A 17805-nucleotide genomic window follows, 5' to 3' on the forward strand; every position below is an offset into this window, starting at 1 on the left:
TTTTTTTAAATGGCCCATTAATTATGAAATCAATTAAGCAAGTTACGATGAAGAATTTAAAAATTGAATAGAAAATAGGAGAGCATATAGAACATATAGTAACATAAAGTAAAGACAAATGTTTTTTGTTGTTATTTACTGAGTTACCAGGTAAAATACATTTATTTATACCTTGATAGGGTCTTCATTTCACTAAAATGAATGAGTACTTTGGTATGCTTCAACCCTTTAAAAATATTTACTGCTTTATTTTTAATGTACATCTTGATATTTTGGTATTACTTTTCAGAGCAACATTTGTTAGCTTGCTTTCTGAGAGCAAGACATTTTAAATCTTCAGAATAAATATTGTTCCCTTTTGTTCAAGAGCACTGACATGACTTGTGTAATTGGTGTAATTTTTCTGAGAGCATATTGGCTGTGCTGTATATTACTTTCTAATTTAAAATCAAGATAAAAATGAACATTAAAACTAAATTCAGATTCTACCTCAGATGTACTAAATCAAACTCTAGAAAAACTACTTAAAAAAAATGTTCTCCAAATGCTTTTGGGCCCATGACTAGTAGTTTGGAGACTGCATTTGGAGTTAGTTTGTCGTCAGACTGTTGTCACCCTTTTTTCTGGGAGAAACTAGGAAGTCACCCTTCATTCCTTTCTGTCTCTCATTTGCTGTACTAAGTGAGACATCGGGGTTTGGGTCTTCTATCTCCATAACAAATCTTAAATCTATCTCTTTTTCTTCATCTCTACTGTCACTGCATTAGTTCATTATTTCTGGTCAGTCACCTCCTAGCTCAACTCCTAGTATCCTTTCTTGTCCTGTCCACTCTGTTTACATTCTGCCATGATACTTACTCTAAAACAAAATTCTCATTTTGTCAGTTTCCTGCTTATGATTCTTCAGTTTTACTCCACTACCTATGGAATAAAGTCCATTTTTTTTTTTTTTTGGCATGTTTTCACCATCAAAATTTGTGATCATGGTCTTTTCTCTTTTCCTTCTTGCCTTTGTATAAGACCAAAAGAAAGATATTGGCTAATTTGACAAGCTTAAAGCAAACTTCAGGAATGTCACCAATAGCATGACCTTTGCAACCAAATCCAGCAGTCAGAACTCCATCATTTCCCAGAATGAAGTCAGCAGTTTACTTCTGGCGTCAGTGGCAATCATTAAAAATACCCGTTCATGATATAAAAACCTGGGAGAAACTCTTCCAGGAACAGAAACTACATTAGACTAAAGCACTTACCTTAGTAAAATTCAGACAACCATCATTGGCACCAAGGCTGTGATTTTCTGCCTTTCTTGATCAGCAGGACCCTGACCTAATCCCTGATTGCATAATTTGGGTGTTTGGCTTTCCACCCTTTTTTCCAACATAATTTGCTTTGCATGGGAAGCTCCTTTAACAGTGTTGGCTTTTAGAACCATGCCCAAATGGGCTTTCTTGTACTATATGTCATGCCACTCCTGGTCTTGTCAGTGGCCAAGGAGCTTCTTGGCTGTATGAAGACTGAACACCTGCCCATCCTGCTGGCGCCATGGGCCTAAGCAAAAGAGTCCTTTTCTTTTTCTTTTTTTTTAATGATAGCATAAAAGGTCCCTGTGGTCTGACTCCTGATTATCTCTCTATCCGTGTTTCCTGCTGCAGTCACGGCGGTCTAATTGCAGTTCCTTGTAAGCCTATTCTTTCATGCACTGTGTGCCTTTATACGTATTGTTTCTTTCACTTGGAATTCCCTTCCCATTATTATTTACAATTGCAGCTAATACCTTAAGACTTGCTTAAAAGCTCTCTGTTGGGGCACCTGGGTGGCTCAGTGGGTTAAGGCCGCTGCCTTCGGCTCAGGTCATGATCCCAGGGTCCTGGGATCAAGCCCCACATCAGGCTCTCTGCTCAGCAGGGAGCCTGCTTCTTCCTCTCTCTCTGCCTGCCTCTCTGCCTAATTGTGATCTCTGCCTGTCAAATAAATAAATAAAATCTTTAAAAAAAAAAAAAAGCTCTCTGTTGTAAAATCTTTAGTAGGTAGAGTTGGTTGGGTTTTTTTGGTCTGTTTATTATGTGCATAACTCTGTCATATTTCTTATTTATTGATTTAAAATCTTATAACATTTTAAATATGTGCAATATTATTGCACATATTTATTAATTATTAACTTAATATTTATTATATATGTGCAATAAACACTATGATTGCTGTATTTTGTGATTCAGAATTAAACAACAAACCTACTAACTAGCATTTTATATTGCATTTTAAATTTTTTCTTCATGATTTCTCTCCTGCAATAGACTGTGAGCCTCTTAGCAACTGGAGCCTTCTCTAATCCTGGCACATTATAGGTGTCAAAACATGCTTATTCAGTTAATAAAGGAAGGGGGAATTTTTTCACTTCAAATTTTGACTTAAATTTTGTGGAGCATGTCTGAGTTACTGCTAATTTTTAGAAGGATTGCTTGTGCCAGACTTTCAAGGTCCATTGTGAATCTCTTTTCTAAAATGCTACTAAGTATGTCAGGCACTAGACATGTATGTGTTGCCCTTTCCTACTACCCCACCACATCCCATCAGATAACATGTAGTTCCTCACTTAGGAACTCTGTACCCTGTGGTTGGTAATACCACTGTCTTTGTTACAAGCAACATGTGATATTACATTGATAGATCAATGTAACATTACACTGATAGATTAGTACATCAAATGAATATGACATTTTTCGGCCAAAAATATTACTGCTCAGCACCCATTATTATTTAAAAATAATTATTTTCTTTGGTCTCTCTCTTTCTCCCTGGTTTAGTGTTTAAGAAATGTATCATGTGAAGTAGTAACTTCAGTTAAGTATAACTTAATTGGCTACTTTATTTTCTTCTGGTAGGTGTTAAGTAATTTCTTTGTGCCTCATTGCTTCATGCTTCTGCGTTTTTGCATTTATAGGTCCTGAATATATATGTCCTTGATGATGATATTCCTGAGCTTAATGAGTATTTCCGTGTGACGCTGGTTTCTGCAGTTCCTGGAGATGGGAAGCTAGGTTCAACCCCCACCAGTGGTGCAAGCATAGATCCCGAAAAGGAAACAACAGATATCACGATCAAAGCTAGTGATCATCCATATGGTAACCAAGCCCTTTTGCAGAAATAATCCTCTTTTCTCTGGGTGTACTTGGTCTACTTAAGAACTTCTTAAGGGACTTTTTGCAAATGATTGAAACAGAACTTCAGGCCCTCTAACTTCTAGGCTCTTGAAATTCTAAACTGCCATTATGAAGGATATTGTTTATGAAAGAAAATATAAAGATCAATTTCTGAAGTTTAATAATACAGGATTATTTAAATGAATTTAAAATGAAAGAAAGTATTTCTGTTCATGACTTTCAAAAAAATTTTTAAGATTTTTATTTATTTATTTGACACACACAGAGAGAAAGAGAGACTGTGAGAGAGGGGACACAAGCAGGAGGAGTGGGAGAGGGAGAGGGAAAAGCAGGCTCTCCACTGAGCAGGGAGCCCGATGCAGGACTTGATCCCAGGACTCTGGGACCATGACCTGAGCCAAAGGCAGATGCTTAATGACTGAGCTACCCAGGGACCCTCAAAATTAAACTATCCTGTTATGATATGTTACCCCTAACTAACTGAAGTACTTCCTAATTTTTGTTAACCTTCAAGAAGTAGAGTTATCACTGTCTTTTTATATTAATTTTTTTTTTTGGTCTGTGCTGCAAAGTGATAATTTTCTTAATAGTTTCTTAATCATCCTAATAAATTGAGACTGGTTTTCTACATTGAAAGATAACAGTTCTTTTGTAGGAAAAAAGCAAGAACAACTATTAAAAGTTCTGTGTAGGAAACCTGAGAGGCTCTTCAACTCTGATTTTCTTAGTTTAATTTTTCTTAAATGTGTTGCAGATCCTTTGGGGTGGCATTAATCATGTTCTGCTCTAAGTCCAAGAATGAATTCTAGAGATTCAAATATAAGATTCTCTGGGTAGAAACAAGGAAGATTATCATTTTAACTTTTAACATTTTGAGAACTTATTGACATAGTTTATGTCAAAAGCATGTTAAATCTTCACGTAAGTCTATTCCAATGAAAGCCCTCAGAATTTTATTCTGGCAATCAAAATAATCATGCAAGATTGTTTCAAATGAATAAGTTCTTCCATGAATAATTGAGGCCAGAATATCCTGCCTCTTTTTGTGTCCTGCAGGCTTGCTTCAGTTCTCCACAGGGCTGCCCCCCCAGCCCGAGGACCCGATGACCCTGCCTGCAAGCAGTATTCCACACGTCACTGTGCAGGAGGAAGATGGAGAAGTGAGGCTACTGGTCGTCCGGGCACAAGGCCTCCTAGGGAGGGTTCTGGCAGAATTTAGAACAGTGCCACTGACAGCATTCAGTCCTGAGGACTATCAGGTATATATATTTCTTAGTCCTTTGGAAATGATATGTGTACTTGTCAGATAGTCTCAACGCTTCTCTTGGAGGACTGACCGGAAGGGACTTGGCACTAATCCTATTCAACACAGAAAATAAGCACTGATGGCTCTCTAGCGTTTTACATTTCTAGAAATTAAACTACTTCAGTTCTTCGAAGCCTGACACTTAAGTAGCTATCATACTGATGATTCCTCTTGCACCTTCTATTTGTCATGGTTTTCATTTGTATTATTTATTTTTAATGTTACAGGTTTTGATCAGGTGAATTTACAGTTCTGTTTCTAACACATTTTAAATCCTCATGTCTGCGTCCATCAAATAGGACCAAATTTGTGAAGAAATTATATGCCCGTGTCTTTTCAATTTTCATTGTATTTTTTGTTCAAGTGAGCAGCAGTGTGGTAGTGGCAAACAGAAAATTGGGATTTTTGAACTGGACCAGTCTGGGTTTTTTTTTTTTTTTTAAAGATTTTATTTATTTATTTGACAGAGAGAAATCCCAAGTAGATGGAGAGGCAGGCAGAGAGAGAGAGAGAGGGAAGCAGGCTCCCTGCTGAGCAGAGAGCCCGATGCGGGACTCGATCCCAGGACCCTGAGATCATGACCTGAGCCGAAGGCAGCGGCTTAACCCACTGAGCCACCCAGGCGCCCACCAGTCTGGGTTTTAATTGGTCTTCTAAGTGGGTAGTCTTGGGAGCTCAGATCTTCCTAATCTCAGTTTCTTTATCATTAAGAGGAGATAATATCTGCTGGCCAGGATTGCTCTGAGGCTGGATGGCAGCATTTTAAGTGTCATGTCCTGAACATAGCACATATATCATGACACTCAGTAATCACTGCTTATTATCACAAATATTTATTTGTATTAGGCAAATGCTCATAATTTCTTTTTGGCTGTACTTCTGAGGAAGTATTTTATATCCTCCAACATTTCTGTTTTCCCAAAGAATTATCTCCTTTCAATTTAATTTTAGTTTTCCTGTTTTTCTCCTTCTTCCTGACAAAACCCACACAATGGTACATATCCAGTAATTTGTACACGCTTTTCTCCTTAAACCCCAGAAACCCTGGCTAATTGAATTTAATTAATTTTGGCTGTAGTCCAGTTAGAGAAGCTTTCTCAGATTTCTTCCTTCTCAAACTCTTTATCTTGGGCAAGTTATATTTCTCTTGCCTTGACATATATTATATCTTTAATTTGATATGTAACAATTTGCACAAGACATGATAGCTTAGCTTAGTATTCTCTGCATTTTCCTTAGAGAAATACTTTGGTCCTTATATTGGATAGTGTTCAATATCTAGGTAGTCTGGAAATCCCCAGTCTCCAGTTGGATTATCATTTTCTTTAATAACTAAAAAGAAATAAAACAAAACCTATGCCCCTATATTTCACAACTATCAGAAATCTACTACCCTTGAAGACATTTCTGATGATTTTTAGGGTACTAGTACATAGATGTTCTGTATGTCACTGGTTTCCACTTTGAACTGTGATATTTGCTTGTCCCTGAAAATGTGATAATTTTTCTTCACTTCTCTCTGATGGGTCATCTCTCTCTGATCTGCTTTACCACAAAAGTAAGACTTCTTAGACTGTATGTGTGAGTATACATGTGTTGGGGGATGGAGGGGAAGTGCCAGGAAAGATCATCTATAGAAGAGGAGATAATTGAATATCAGATATCGTTTTTCTTAACCTTATTCTCAATGCTAAGGTATAGGTGGTCCCCACCATACAGGTGCTTACTTCCAGCTCTTGTGCTATAAAACAGCTAATTAATGATTGAATCACAGTCATAGGAATGTTCAAGGTTGGTACCCTGGGAGAGAAGTAGGTATTGACATAGGGTAGTTGAGGAGGCCTTTCTTAGGGAAGTGATACCTATGCTGAGCTCTGAAGTTTAAGGAGAAAATGATTAAACTAACTGAAGGGGGAAAGAACTATTCAAGACTGGTAAAATGGCATGGTTAAAATGGTTAAATGGTCCTAATGAGGAGCAGAAAGAAGACCAGTGTTTCCAGAGTGTGGAGAGCTAGGTGTCCTGATAAAAGATAAGGTATATGGGGACTGGACCTTTCTAGGCCTTAGAGATCATGCTACACTTGTGCCTTATATTTTAAAAACAAAGCTAAGTAATTGAAAGGTATTATGTATTTATAAAAGCTCAGTAGTCAGAATGGGGGAGAATGGACTGGAAGATAAAAGTACTAGATGCAGAAAGGCCAGTAAGGAGTTCACTACCTGATTAATGGCATAGATGTGAAGAAGTAGGTGGGCCCAAGAAACGTGTTTGAGTTAAAATGGCAGGATTTGAAAGTTGTTGAGTGCAAAGAATAAAGCAGAAGAGTGTGTCAAAAGTGACTCCCTAGTTCCTGGCACAAACAACTTGCTGCTATATAATTTAGTACTGTAGAGAGGATTGGATAAGGCATAGATTTTTTTTTAAGGGAAAATCATGAATTAAAAATTCTGACAGAAATGATAAGAAAACTTTGAAATAGGCATTAAGTTTTAAGTTTGGATAGCAGAGGTTGGAGACAAGAATTTGGGAGTTGGGAATGTATAAATACTATTTGAAGTCTAAATGCATGGTAGCCTTTTTTGGAAAAAGACTCTAAAGAGAGTCTGATGAGCAGTTTTTAGGGATTGTAAGGCAACTGTTAAAATCAACAGAGAACACTAAAAAGAATGAGCTAGAAACGTAAGGAAAAAAGGAGAGTGTGATATCATGGAATACCAGAGAAGAACATATTTCTAGAAGAGGAAATGGCTCATCATGTAGGATATTGCTAAGGTCAAGTTAAGATGGTTTCCTAAGACAGTCAAATATTATTTCTGTTGTTAAGACTTGTGGAATTACTCCACTGATGTCTGTCCTCTAGGCACAGTTAATTACTTCCTTCTTGAGCTTACTATATGCCTTTTATAGCAGTTGTTTTTCTGTTCAAATTATTATATTATGTGGTTAACACTCCTTATAGAATGGTCACCATCTAGCTAGAGATTTGTCTTGGCTGTTTCTGAATCCCAAGCATCTAAAATGGTACCATGTACATGATGTGCATTTGATAAATATCCAAAAAAGTAAATAAATGCATGATTAGGTTAATTGTACATGGGTTTCTCAATTTAGCTCTGAGATCATTAATAGCTCCTGACAATGAAGTAGAGTTTGTCCACACAAGCTAACACTACTAAAATTTAAAACTTTTAAATGTGTTCTCATGACTTGAGGGGACAATGTTTATATAAGAGATAATGAGGTTGGGGAGGAAAAAAGGGCCTTGAGACTTTGAACTTAAATAACTTTTTGTTTTTCCTCTAGTATGTGAACTTTTCTGATGCGAGATCTATATTGTGAATTGCAGTTGCAAGTATAATCAAGAAAACATTAATGCCCAGTAGACTGATATTTATTATTGTTTGGAGAAATTCTCAGAATGAAAATGTGAAAATGCTATTGTTACACACTGATTATTTACATTACCCTGATATAATTTGAACAGTTCTAAATATATGTGGTCAAGAGTTTCGTGCATCTCATTGAATTAATTTAGGAATTTGTGGATGTCACCTTTTCAGATTTCTCATTTGCCTGGACTGCTTTTTTGATGAATAGACAAACAAGAGAAATAAAAATCCATCTGCTTTACTTAGTTGGAGAATATTTATTTAAAATTTATATCAAACACTATTCACATCCACTTAAGTGTTTTCAGGTTTATATTTTACTTATGTTCTTCTGTTTCAGTATTTATAATAATTTGGGACATAGAAGACACTCTCATCTTGCACATTAATATACAGAATAATTATAATCTAGTGGATAAATCTTTTATTTGTATTTCAGAGTGTTTCCGGTACCTTAGAATTTCAACCAGGAGAAAGATACAAATATATTTCTGTTAATATCACTGATAATTCTGTCCCGGAATTGGAAAAATCTTTTAAAGTTGAGTTACTGAACTTGGAGGGAGGAGGTAAGCTGGTTACTCAAATGTATCAAATATTTATATTTTCTTGTTCATCTGTCTTGAGGATAGTTGATTCTCTTAAGGAAATACAATCCTTTGAATCAACGTTACTTTTTTTTTTTTTTTTTTAAATGTGTGAGTTACTAGTCTTTGGGAAGAGCATCCTAAACATTAATAATTACTTCAGATAAATTTGGTAGACAGTTTTTGATGGATAATTGCTTTCTTTTCTTGGTAAAAAGAGTATTTCTATCTCCCTACATAAATTTAGAAAATTAGTCTTAAAAATTAATATTCAACTCATAGTTTTGTTTACATAGACTTTTGCTGTGAGGTTTAGTTAACTCTGAGTTAATATTTCTAATGTTTATTATAAGGATACCACCTATTGTGCTGGGTTTTTTTTCCCTTTTATTACCCATTGGTTTTTCCAAGTTGAGTGCTTTGATTTTCTTTTTTTTAACTTAGAAATATATTTATTATTATGTGTTTCTATGTAGCACAAAATATTTCCTTATATATGTAAAAAAGAATAGTATAATTGTAATGAATCACTAAATTATTATTTTTTTTAACTTTAAGATTTATTTATTTATTTGAGAGAGAGATTGTATAAGAGGGAGAGGGAGGAGAGAATCCCAAGCAGACTCCTCACTGAGCCCAGAGCCCCACATGGGCCTGATCCCATATCCCTGAGATCATTACCTGAGCTGAAATCAAGAGCTGGAAGCCCAACTGACTAAGCCACCAGGCACCCCCTGAGTGAATCACCAAATTATAGTTGTCATTCATAGTAGGTGCTCCTAAAATCATGTCTTTCCTTTCTTACTCTTTCAGTTTTCATGGTAGCTTCTTTACAGCTATCTCCAGGTGTAGCCCAGGTGAATTTAGCCATTTTAGATAATTTATTATGAATGATTATCAATAAGACAGGTCAACAGCACTTTATCCTCAATTCTGATATTCAGAATCTCCAATTTTCAAAGATTTTTGGAGTCAGGATTCATTTCATGGCAAAACTCTTCTGCACTGAAGAGATGCTTCTTATAGTCTTTATCCTATTTGGATGAACTATTTATATAGGTTTCTTCACAGAAGTGTTAATGTGTATGATTTTCAGGTGCTGCTGGGGGTGTTATGCAATGCATGTGATATGTACCATAGTCTCTTTATAAATGTAAGAAACTGAGAGTTGGTAAGGTATCAGCAGGATAATCTCTTCCTTCCAAAACCTGGTATTACTCTCTTATTATTATCTTCATGGTTTAATGAAGAAGGTTATAATACTATATAAGCCACCCAAAAGGAGAGATTGAGTAAAACAGAAATATTAAAATTGTCTTCTACTATGTAATGAGACTTTGGATTAAGTATGGAAAATATCCCCAAATTTTCTTTCCCTGTGTTCCCAAAGCCCAGGTGAAAGCAAACCAGGGAAATGGTTAAACAGTGCTGCAACTTGGTTGACTGCATAAAGCAGTAAAAACATGCTGGATGGCCTGTTTGGAGGATGGCATGTAAAAATACCAGCTTGGTTTGTCCTCCAGAGAGAAGTCCTTGCATTTTCCAAATCATATTTTCATGACACAACTTCAGTAATTAGGGGCCACTATAAAATATTTGAAAAGTTGTTCTTTGTTTCACTTATAGTTAGCAATACTTATAGAATAGAGAAAATGGTAGTGATCATTATTGATTGATAAGAAACATTAAGTATTCTTCAGAAGTAATATTTCTGATCATAGTGATACTTGGTATCTTATATAGAAACTTTTCCCATATTTGTAGAATATGCATTGTTAGGTATTAATTGTGCATGAGTACTCAGTTGAAAACCAATCTTGCAGACTTTGAGTAAGCAATAGTGGCAGAGAATCTCATTTTCCCTCAGTGAGTTGGGATTGGAGGTAAAGAAATCTAGACAGTGGCTTCTATTCCCCCAGTTATAGTAGGGACTGTCTAAGAAGTACAGTATTGTGAGGCACTAAATTCTTTTGAGAGTCAGGGGAGCAACCATCATTCCATATCGTTTTGTCTGTAAAACCGACTGTATGTAAGATACCTACCTGCATAGATGTTTTATGTTAGCCAGAGTGCATAGTGCTGAACCATCGTCTCTCATGACTTGCAGATAATATGGGGGATGTACTGGATATTCCTTAAAATTCATTTTGCCTCCTAAGTCTCTAAGATGATTTCAGATTTGGGGTGCCATAAATTCTCATGTCTGGTGGATCCCAGTCCTATTGAGGGGAAGAACAGAAGAGCAGGGCAGATCTTAAACTTGCATGTCAGTCAAGGACACTGATAGAAGCACATAGGTCTGGTTGTGGACTTGCCTCTTAATCTTCTTTTCCACTGCTATCATCAGTACACTTCCTGTCTTCTTTGCAAACTTTTGGTAAATTAATGGGCGGAGCTTAAGTCTATTGGAAGTGAGGGTAAACCACTGTCTTTTTTATCACAGTCTTCCTATATTGCCAAGTACTTTATTTTTTACATTATTTATTTGGTCTTTAGAGCAGTTCTGTAGAAGGCAACACATTTTTTAGGTGAGAAAACTGAAGTACCAAGAGTTTGAATGGCTTGCTGAAAGTTTTACAGTGGGTATATTTCACAGCTAGGCCCAAAACAGATTGTTGTAGACTACTTGTCTAGGGTTCTTTCTACCAGGTCAGTGGCAAAAGGGTGATCAAGTCTGAGAACGGTAAATAAAGTGGGAATTTGAACATATGCTTCGAGGGAAATATTAGGTGCATTTCCCTAATTTTGAGTTGATTGTGGTGAGTGGTAAGGTGACTCTGTCATAGTCATAGTCATATAGGCCTAAGTGTGTGATTGTACACAACCACAGATATTTTAAAAATATTTAAAATGTTAGAAACAAAAATAAATAAATTGATAGAAGCAATTTACATTGCTTTAAGTAAGTGATTGAAAGAGACAACTGGTTAAGTTGACAGAAATGGGAAATACCAATTACAACTTAACATGGAGTATTTCCTAAAGCTATGGATGAATTTTTAATAAATAAGTAGCTTGATAAATGTTATACTTTTACCACTTCAAATAATTTATCTTTTATGGAAGAATGCATTCCATTGGGTGAATATTACTACATTTTCCTCTTTTCTGGATATGTTTTAAGAGCTCTCCATTTTCTCGTTGTGTCAATGTGTATTGTGTGGGTGTGTCTCTGTGTCTCCTTGTGAAGTGACTGAATTCTTTAGGGTTGATGGCAGTGGTAGTGGTGACGGGGACATGGAATTCTTCCTTCCAGCTATTCACAAGCATGGTAAGCAGCTGATCCAAGGCCCTTTACTAGTCTTCATTTTATTTTAACTTCTCTTTTTAGAGATAACAATACTGACCAATTATTTACATCTACTATGTGCAGGTTCTTTACATATTTTATCTCAGTATCCATAGCAGCAACTTTATAAATTAGTATTTGCTCCATATCACAGTTACCCAACTAGGAAGTGATCAAGCTAGAATCAAGTCCTTATCTACCTCCAAAGCCCAGACTTGCCTCTGTATGAACCCAATATAGTGTCCTGATTCTAACTGTAATAGAAGTTTTGCTATCATTCATAAAGTGCATAGTTTTGAATACCTAAAAAGAGAGAAATAGTACATTTATACTTTCCTGTTAAATGTATCATGCTTATTTTACTTACAAAAAGAGCCAGCAGTCTTTATATGTAGCATTTTTTAAATTTTTTATTTTTATTTTTTTTCAGCATAACAGTATTCATTATTTTTTCACCACACCCAGTGCTCCATGCAATCCGTGCCCTCTCTAATACCCACCACCTGGTACCCTGACCTCCCACCCCCTCGCCACTTCAAACCCCTCAGATTGTTTTTCAGAGTCCATAGTCTCTCATGGTTCACCTCCCCTTCCAATTTCCCCCAACTCCCTTCTCCTCTCTAACTCCCCAAGTCCTCCATGCTATTTGTTATGCTCCACAAATAAGTGAAACCATATGATAGTTGACTCTCTCTGCTTGACTTATTTCACTCAGCATAATCAAAACAGTTGGGAAAAAAGAAGTTAAAAAGGCAATAAATAGGGAGAATAAGTTGCCAGTCATGGGTGGGATTACTGAAAAGAGATTTTAAGTAGATTCCTATGCAAACATGATTCAGCTTTTTACCTCAGATACTTTTTTTTGTATCGAGAGAAAATTATTTCTCAAGGGAGAATTTTTCTAATCCTCAGATACTCCTTTATCACAATTTCAGGTTTTATGTTTTAAGGTTAGAACTCATGTTCCTACCTCTCTCATTTCTAAGTTCCACCAATGCCTCTTGTAACTACTATATTTAATTACTCTGTTACTTCTGGAATTGCTCATTTTCTTGTCTGCATATACTAATGCAACATAAAAGTTGGACATAATTCTTAGGAAAAAATGCAATGCTTCTGTAAAATTGGCACCTTTTTAGTTATAAGATTGGTGTGTTTGGGGCCAGGAGAGGTAGATCTATAATATCATAATGGGATGAAAAAATAGGCCTAGAACTAATGCACATTAAAAACCAAGAATCTTTTCAGTCAGATAGTTGAAAATCATAGGGAAACTGTTTCATAAAGGTAAGAGGCATTTCGGCTCATGTTCTTCTGAGGTCAGCAAGGATCGTGGGAGACTTTCCTCATATACTGTGTGTGGAAGAATGTTCTCTTTCATAGGACAGAAAAAGAAAACAAGTTTTCCTTGTTCATCTCCAAGTGCTTATACAGCACTTGTATATCACATTGGTGCCAAAATAGAGAAAGGTCATAAAAGCATGAATATGTGTGGCAACCATTTGTGTCTGCCTTTCTTTCTAAAACAAATTAGAACGCAGTCAATGAATGGTACAACTCTTTTCAAAAAGTTGTTCCTTGGCTTTCCTTTGGTTTGTAAATTACTTATTAACATTTTCTTGCTATTTGTTGGAACTTACCCATGCAGCCAGTCTAGGAGTGGCCTCACAAATTCTGGTGACAATTGCTGCTTCTGACCATGCTCATGGTATATTTGAATTTAGCCCTGAGTCACTCTTTGTCAGCGGAACTGAACCAGAAGATTGGTATAGCACTGTTACATTAAATGTGAGTACAGTTTTCCCTCCACTCTTAGACACTTTCTGTTCTTTTAAAACTGTTTTATTGTATTATGAAAGTGTCCTTTATATTATTTATTTATTTATTTTTTTCCTTTTTGGGTAGAGGGGAACAAGCCTAGTGGTACACACAATACAAACTGATAATTGAATAATGATTTAACATTTGTCTTTGTATGTAGTTTTGCATATAAGTTTGTCTTATGATTTTGAGGAATCCTGACTCTTTAAGGAATATAGTAGAGCCCTCCAAATATTATTTTTTATAGATTTTGTATTAATTCACTTAGGCTATGGAAACAAATGTCTCCTAAAGCTCACGGGCTTAGTATAACAAAGATTTGTTCTTCCACTCATGGTATGTCTCCAGATGAACTCGGCCATCACCAGTTACTAAGGGATCAAGGATCCCAGAAGCAACATCCTGGCAGGTGCTTCTGTCTTCATGGAGGGGAAAATGTGGGTTGAAGAATTGCATACTGGCCCTTATGATTTCTTTCTGGAAGTGATTTGTAACCTTTCCACTTAGGCTTTTTGGTCAAAGCAAATCACATTGGCCATGCCTAATGATAATAGGTAGAAAAATGCAATCCTATCTCACCTCTCTCCCAAAAGGAAAGAAAGTCCAAAACATTTGTAAATAGCAATAATAATGATAACCCTGTATGTAGGGTGTGTGTGTGTGTGTGTGTGTGTGTGTGTGTGTGTGTGTGTACTTTCTTCACTGCTTTGTTCCAGTTAGGAATTAAGCTGATTCAATTGTTAAACAATTGGGAGGAGCTTTAAGCTTGCTCAGTTTCCTCAGATTGTATATAAATAATGAAGAAAGATCACTCAATGGCAGATCTTCAGTAAATTGTTGTGGAGTAATTTGAACAACTTTAGAAAGGATAACTAATTATTCAAAAAAAGAAAAAAATTAAGGGAAAAGATCCAGTTTTATAAAATTCTTGTCTTGAATGTTATTTTGAGTTAACATTCATAATTAAAGCTATTTATTTTTCTTAATATATTATTGGCAGAAGTATTTCTTGCTTCTTAAGTATATTTTATCCAACTTTGGGAGAAATATGTTTTTTGGTGAGTTTTTCATTTTACATTGAAGATAAAAGGAAATATAATTTGTTTTCAAAAATGAGTTTTATGGCTAACTTTTCAGAAAATATCACTCATTTCTTCCTTACAATGAAGTATATTTTTGTAGTAAAAGCAAAAATTTTCAGGAGTATGCTTAAACAAAAGAAATTATTAATTACATTTGCTTCATTACTAAAATATAATTATAGAAATGATATAGTTATAGTTTAGTTAGAAAGTAAAGATGTTCAATCAATGTGTAGCTTTATGCAACAATCACCTTTTAAGTACTGTGAGGGTCTTCAGAGACTGGTGGTTGTTGGTCCCTGCCATCAAGAATCTAAAATTCTTGAGAAAAACTTGTAGAAGATAAGATGAAAATTTAATATCCTGCTATCATTCTATATTTACAAACCTCTAAATCAATGGTTTTAATCCCTCTCTTAATACATTTCCTATTAAATATTTTATAGATAATGAGAAGCCGTGGAGCTCTGTCTCAAGTGACTTTGCTCTGGAGCATAGGCTCCGATCCTGATGGTGATCTGGCCTTCACCTCTGGCAATGTCACATTTGAGACTGGGCAGAAGAGTGCCAATATCACAGTGGAAATACTTCCAGATGAAGATCCAGAACTGGATAAGGTCTTCTCTGTGTCAATCCTCAGTGTCTCCAGTGGCTCCTTGGGAGTTCATACTAATGCCACATTAATAGTTTTGGCTAGCGATGATCCTTGTGGGGTCTTCATCTTTTCTGAGACAAACAGACCTATCAGAGTTGAGGAAGCAACCCAGAATATCACACTGTCAGTGATAAGATTAAAAGGCCTCATGGGAAAAGTTCTAGTCACATATGCAACACTGGATGATATGCAAAAACCGCCCTATTTTCCACCTAATATAGCCAGAGCAACTCAAGGAAGAGACTATATACCAGCTTCTGGATTTGTTCTTTTTGGAGCCAATCAGAGTGAGGCAACCATAACTATTTCAATTTTGGATGATGATGAACCGGAAAGATCGGAGTCAGTATTTATTGAGCTACTCAACTCTACTTTAATAGAGAAAGTACAGAATCGCCCAAGTAAGTAACCATTAGTGTGTTTTTATTATTATGGGAAGTAAGAATCCTAAAAAAAATAAGTTAAGAATTGGGTATAGTAGAAAATCCTATAAAAATAGTAAGCTCTAACTTTGAAAGCATCACTTTACACACGTTTAACTATATGACAAATGGAAGTGGGACACTTGAAAATCCAAAATTATGTTTTGAAAGTCCCTTATGTCCCCAAACTGAATTGTTAAAAGCTCTGGTGTAATCCAGTGCAACTGACTTCTAGCGCTATTGTATAAGTACTATGTATTAGTACTAGTATTATGTATTGTGGCTTCCAAATCATTCTAAAGTCAATCTGGGCATTCCAGCGATAGTTCTCTTGGCAAGATCCTGAGCCTCCTTCACCTCGGTCCACTCTGGATGATTCCCTGACCCGATCCACTCTGGATGATTCCCTGATCCAATCCACTCTGGATGATTTCCTGACCCATAGAGCTTTGGCCATGAGCACGTGGGTCCAGCAAGTGTGTAAGGGAAGGGGGACAGGCGTGTGTAGCTGTAAGAAATCCTGTAAATTTATTGGTCACTGGGAGTTGAGAAGAAGGCACTGGTTGGGGACAAGAATGAGGAATGACCAATCAGCCAATCTGGCAACCTCTTTTGAAAAGTAGCAGTCACTCTGGAATTTGGCTTAGGGGCTTTATAGAGAGAGCAGGGGGCCTCCTGGTAGAGAGCATGCTTTGTACTTTTAGAACTGAGAGCAGTCATTGTGTTACAGCTTGTTGATTAGTCACATTTCCCAGAGGACAAATAAAGAGAAGAACCTAGATTTCCTGGAATAAGGGAACAAGTAAAGGAAGAAAGATGAACGACATTAATTTGATATCAATTTAACATCAGTTTTAGAGTAATATTTATAACAAATAAAACCTTCTTAAGGAAACTGGAATTGCGTATTCCAAAAATAAGATTCTAAGTGCTGCATGTTGACTGTGTTTTGCTATATAGACTAAAGTGTCTCATAAATAAATTTCTTCACCTTACCGTAATACCTGGATGGATACACTATATAGTAAACAATATTCTTATCCACAACGTTAAGTAAGTAATTGTAGTTCAAGATTATAGAAAGAAATTTAAAGGACAACTGCTAATATTAAGTTCAGATTACAGTCAAGGTTAAAATTCTCACACAATATGCATCCTTTTTTTTTTTCTTAAGATTTAGGATCAATTCTAAGAGCAAATGAATTGTAATAAAATCCAGCAATTAGTCTTACTGAGTAAGAATTATAAAATAAAGCCTAGTTTCCAAGGAACTCAGTTTATTGAGTGAGATAGAAATAAAGCCAGATGAGAGTATCACATACAGCAGTGACTAGGAGTTGTGGGTGTTGGTGTAAGATAACTTACATTTCAATATATAGTAATAAATTATTGAGTATAATCTTTTTCTGCCCCAGTTTCTTTATCTATTATACAGAAATATAATGGGGCTTAAATATAATCATATATGTGAAAATTAATGCAATATCTGGCACATGATAAGCATTCAGTAAATACGAACAATTGTTGTTAATAACATGGTGTATGCAGAATATCAATGTGCTATGGGATAGGAGAGAAAATTGACATGTATTTTATGCTTATTATGTTCCTGGAACCATGCAGCATACTTGGGGCAGTTCACAATAGACATAAGATATGATGTGAGATAATTAAAGAACAATTAAATGCAAATCTGTGTGATAGTAATTACGTTTTTTAATAAGCTAAATCAGTGTAGGACGTGATAAGGTCTCTGTTACTATACTCCGAGTATAATCATTAACTTTGAAGAAAGCAGTACGGGAAGACTGGAGATCAGCACCTGGGTAAGAGCATAGCACAGAATGTACTATTTGGATAATTGAAGGTTTTTTACCTGGTTTGATAAAGAATTGTATGTAGAGACCAAGAGATTAGACAAACTCTCACAGGATGATTCTTGAGATGTCTGTCAGGTAGTAGCATGATACATTGTGACTTCCTCACCGTCTTTGTGTCTCTGATTATTTGGTAAAAGGTGGACAGTGTTACCTGTCCCATAGAGATGGAGTAGGGATTAAATGACTTGCTACAAGAAAAGTGCTTAA

The 17805-nt window shown here is 35.8% G+C and overlaps 1 protein-coding gene and 1 pseudogene across 1 annotated transcript in view; one reads left to right on the top strand and one right to left on the bottom strand.

The window, feature by feature from the left end:
* Positions 1–17805, top strand: part of ADGRV1 (adhesion G protein-coupled receptor V1) — a 527902-nt gene that overhangs the window by 87400 nt on the left and 422697 nt on the right. Inside the window, exons 24-29 of the mRNA XM_059416383.1 lie at positions 2945–3125; positions 4221–4423; positions 8302–8431; positions 11640–11720; positions 13387–13526; positions 15088–15697. Coding sequence (XP_059272366.1) covers positions 2945–3125; positions 4221–4423; positions 8302–8431; positions 11640–11720; positions 13387–13526; positions 15088–15697 — 1345 coding nt within the window. The remainder of the gene's footprint in view (positions 1–2944; positions 3126–4220; positions 4424–8301; positions 8432–11639; positions 11721–13386; positions 13527–15087; positions 15698–17805) is intronic.
* LOC132028135 (small ribosomal subunit protein uS12-like) lies at positions 969–2486 on the bottom strand (annotated as a pseudogene).

Source organism: Mustela nigripes, chromosome 12 (genome assembly GCF_022355385.1).
Source record: "Mustela nigripes isolate SB6536 chromosome 12, MUSNIG.SB6536, whole genome shotgun sequence".
NCBI lineage: Eukaryota > Metazoa > Chordata > Mammalia > Carnivora > Mustelidae > Mustela > Mustela nigripes.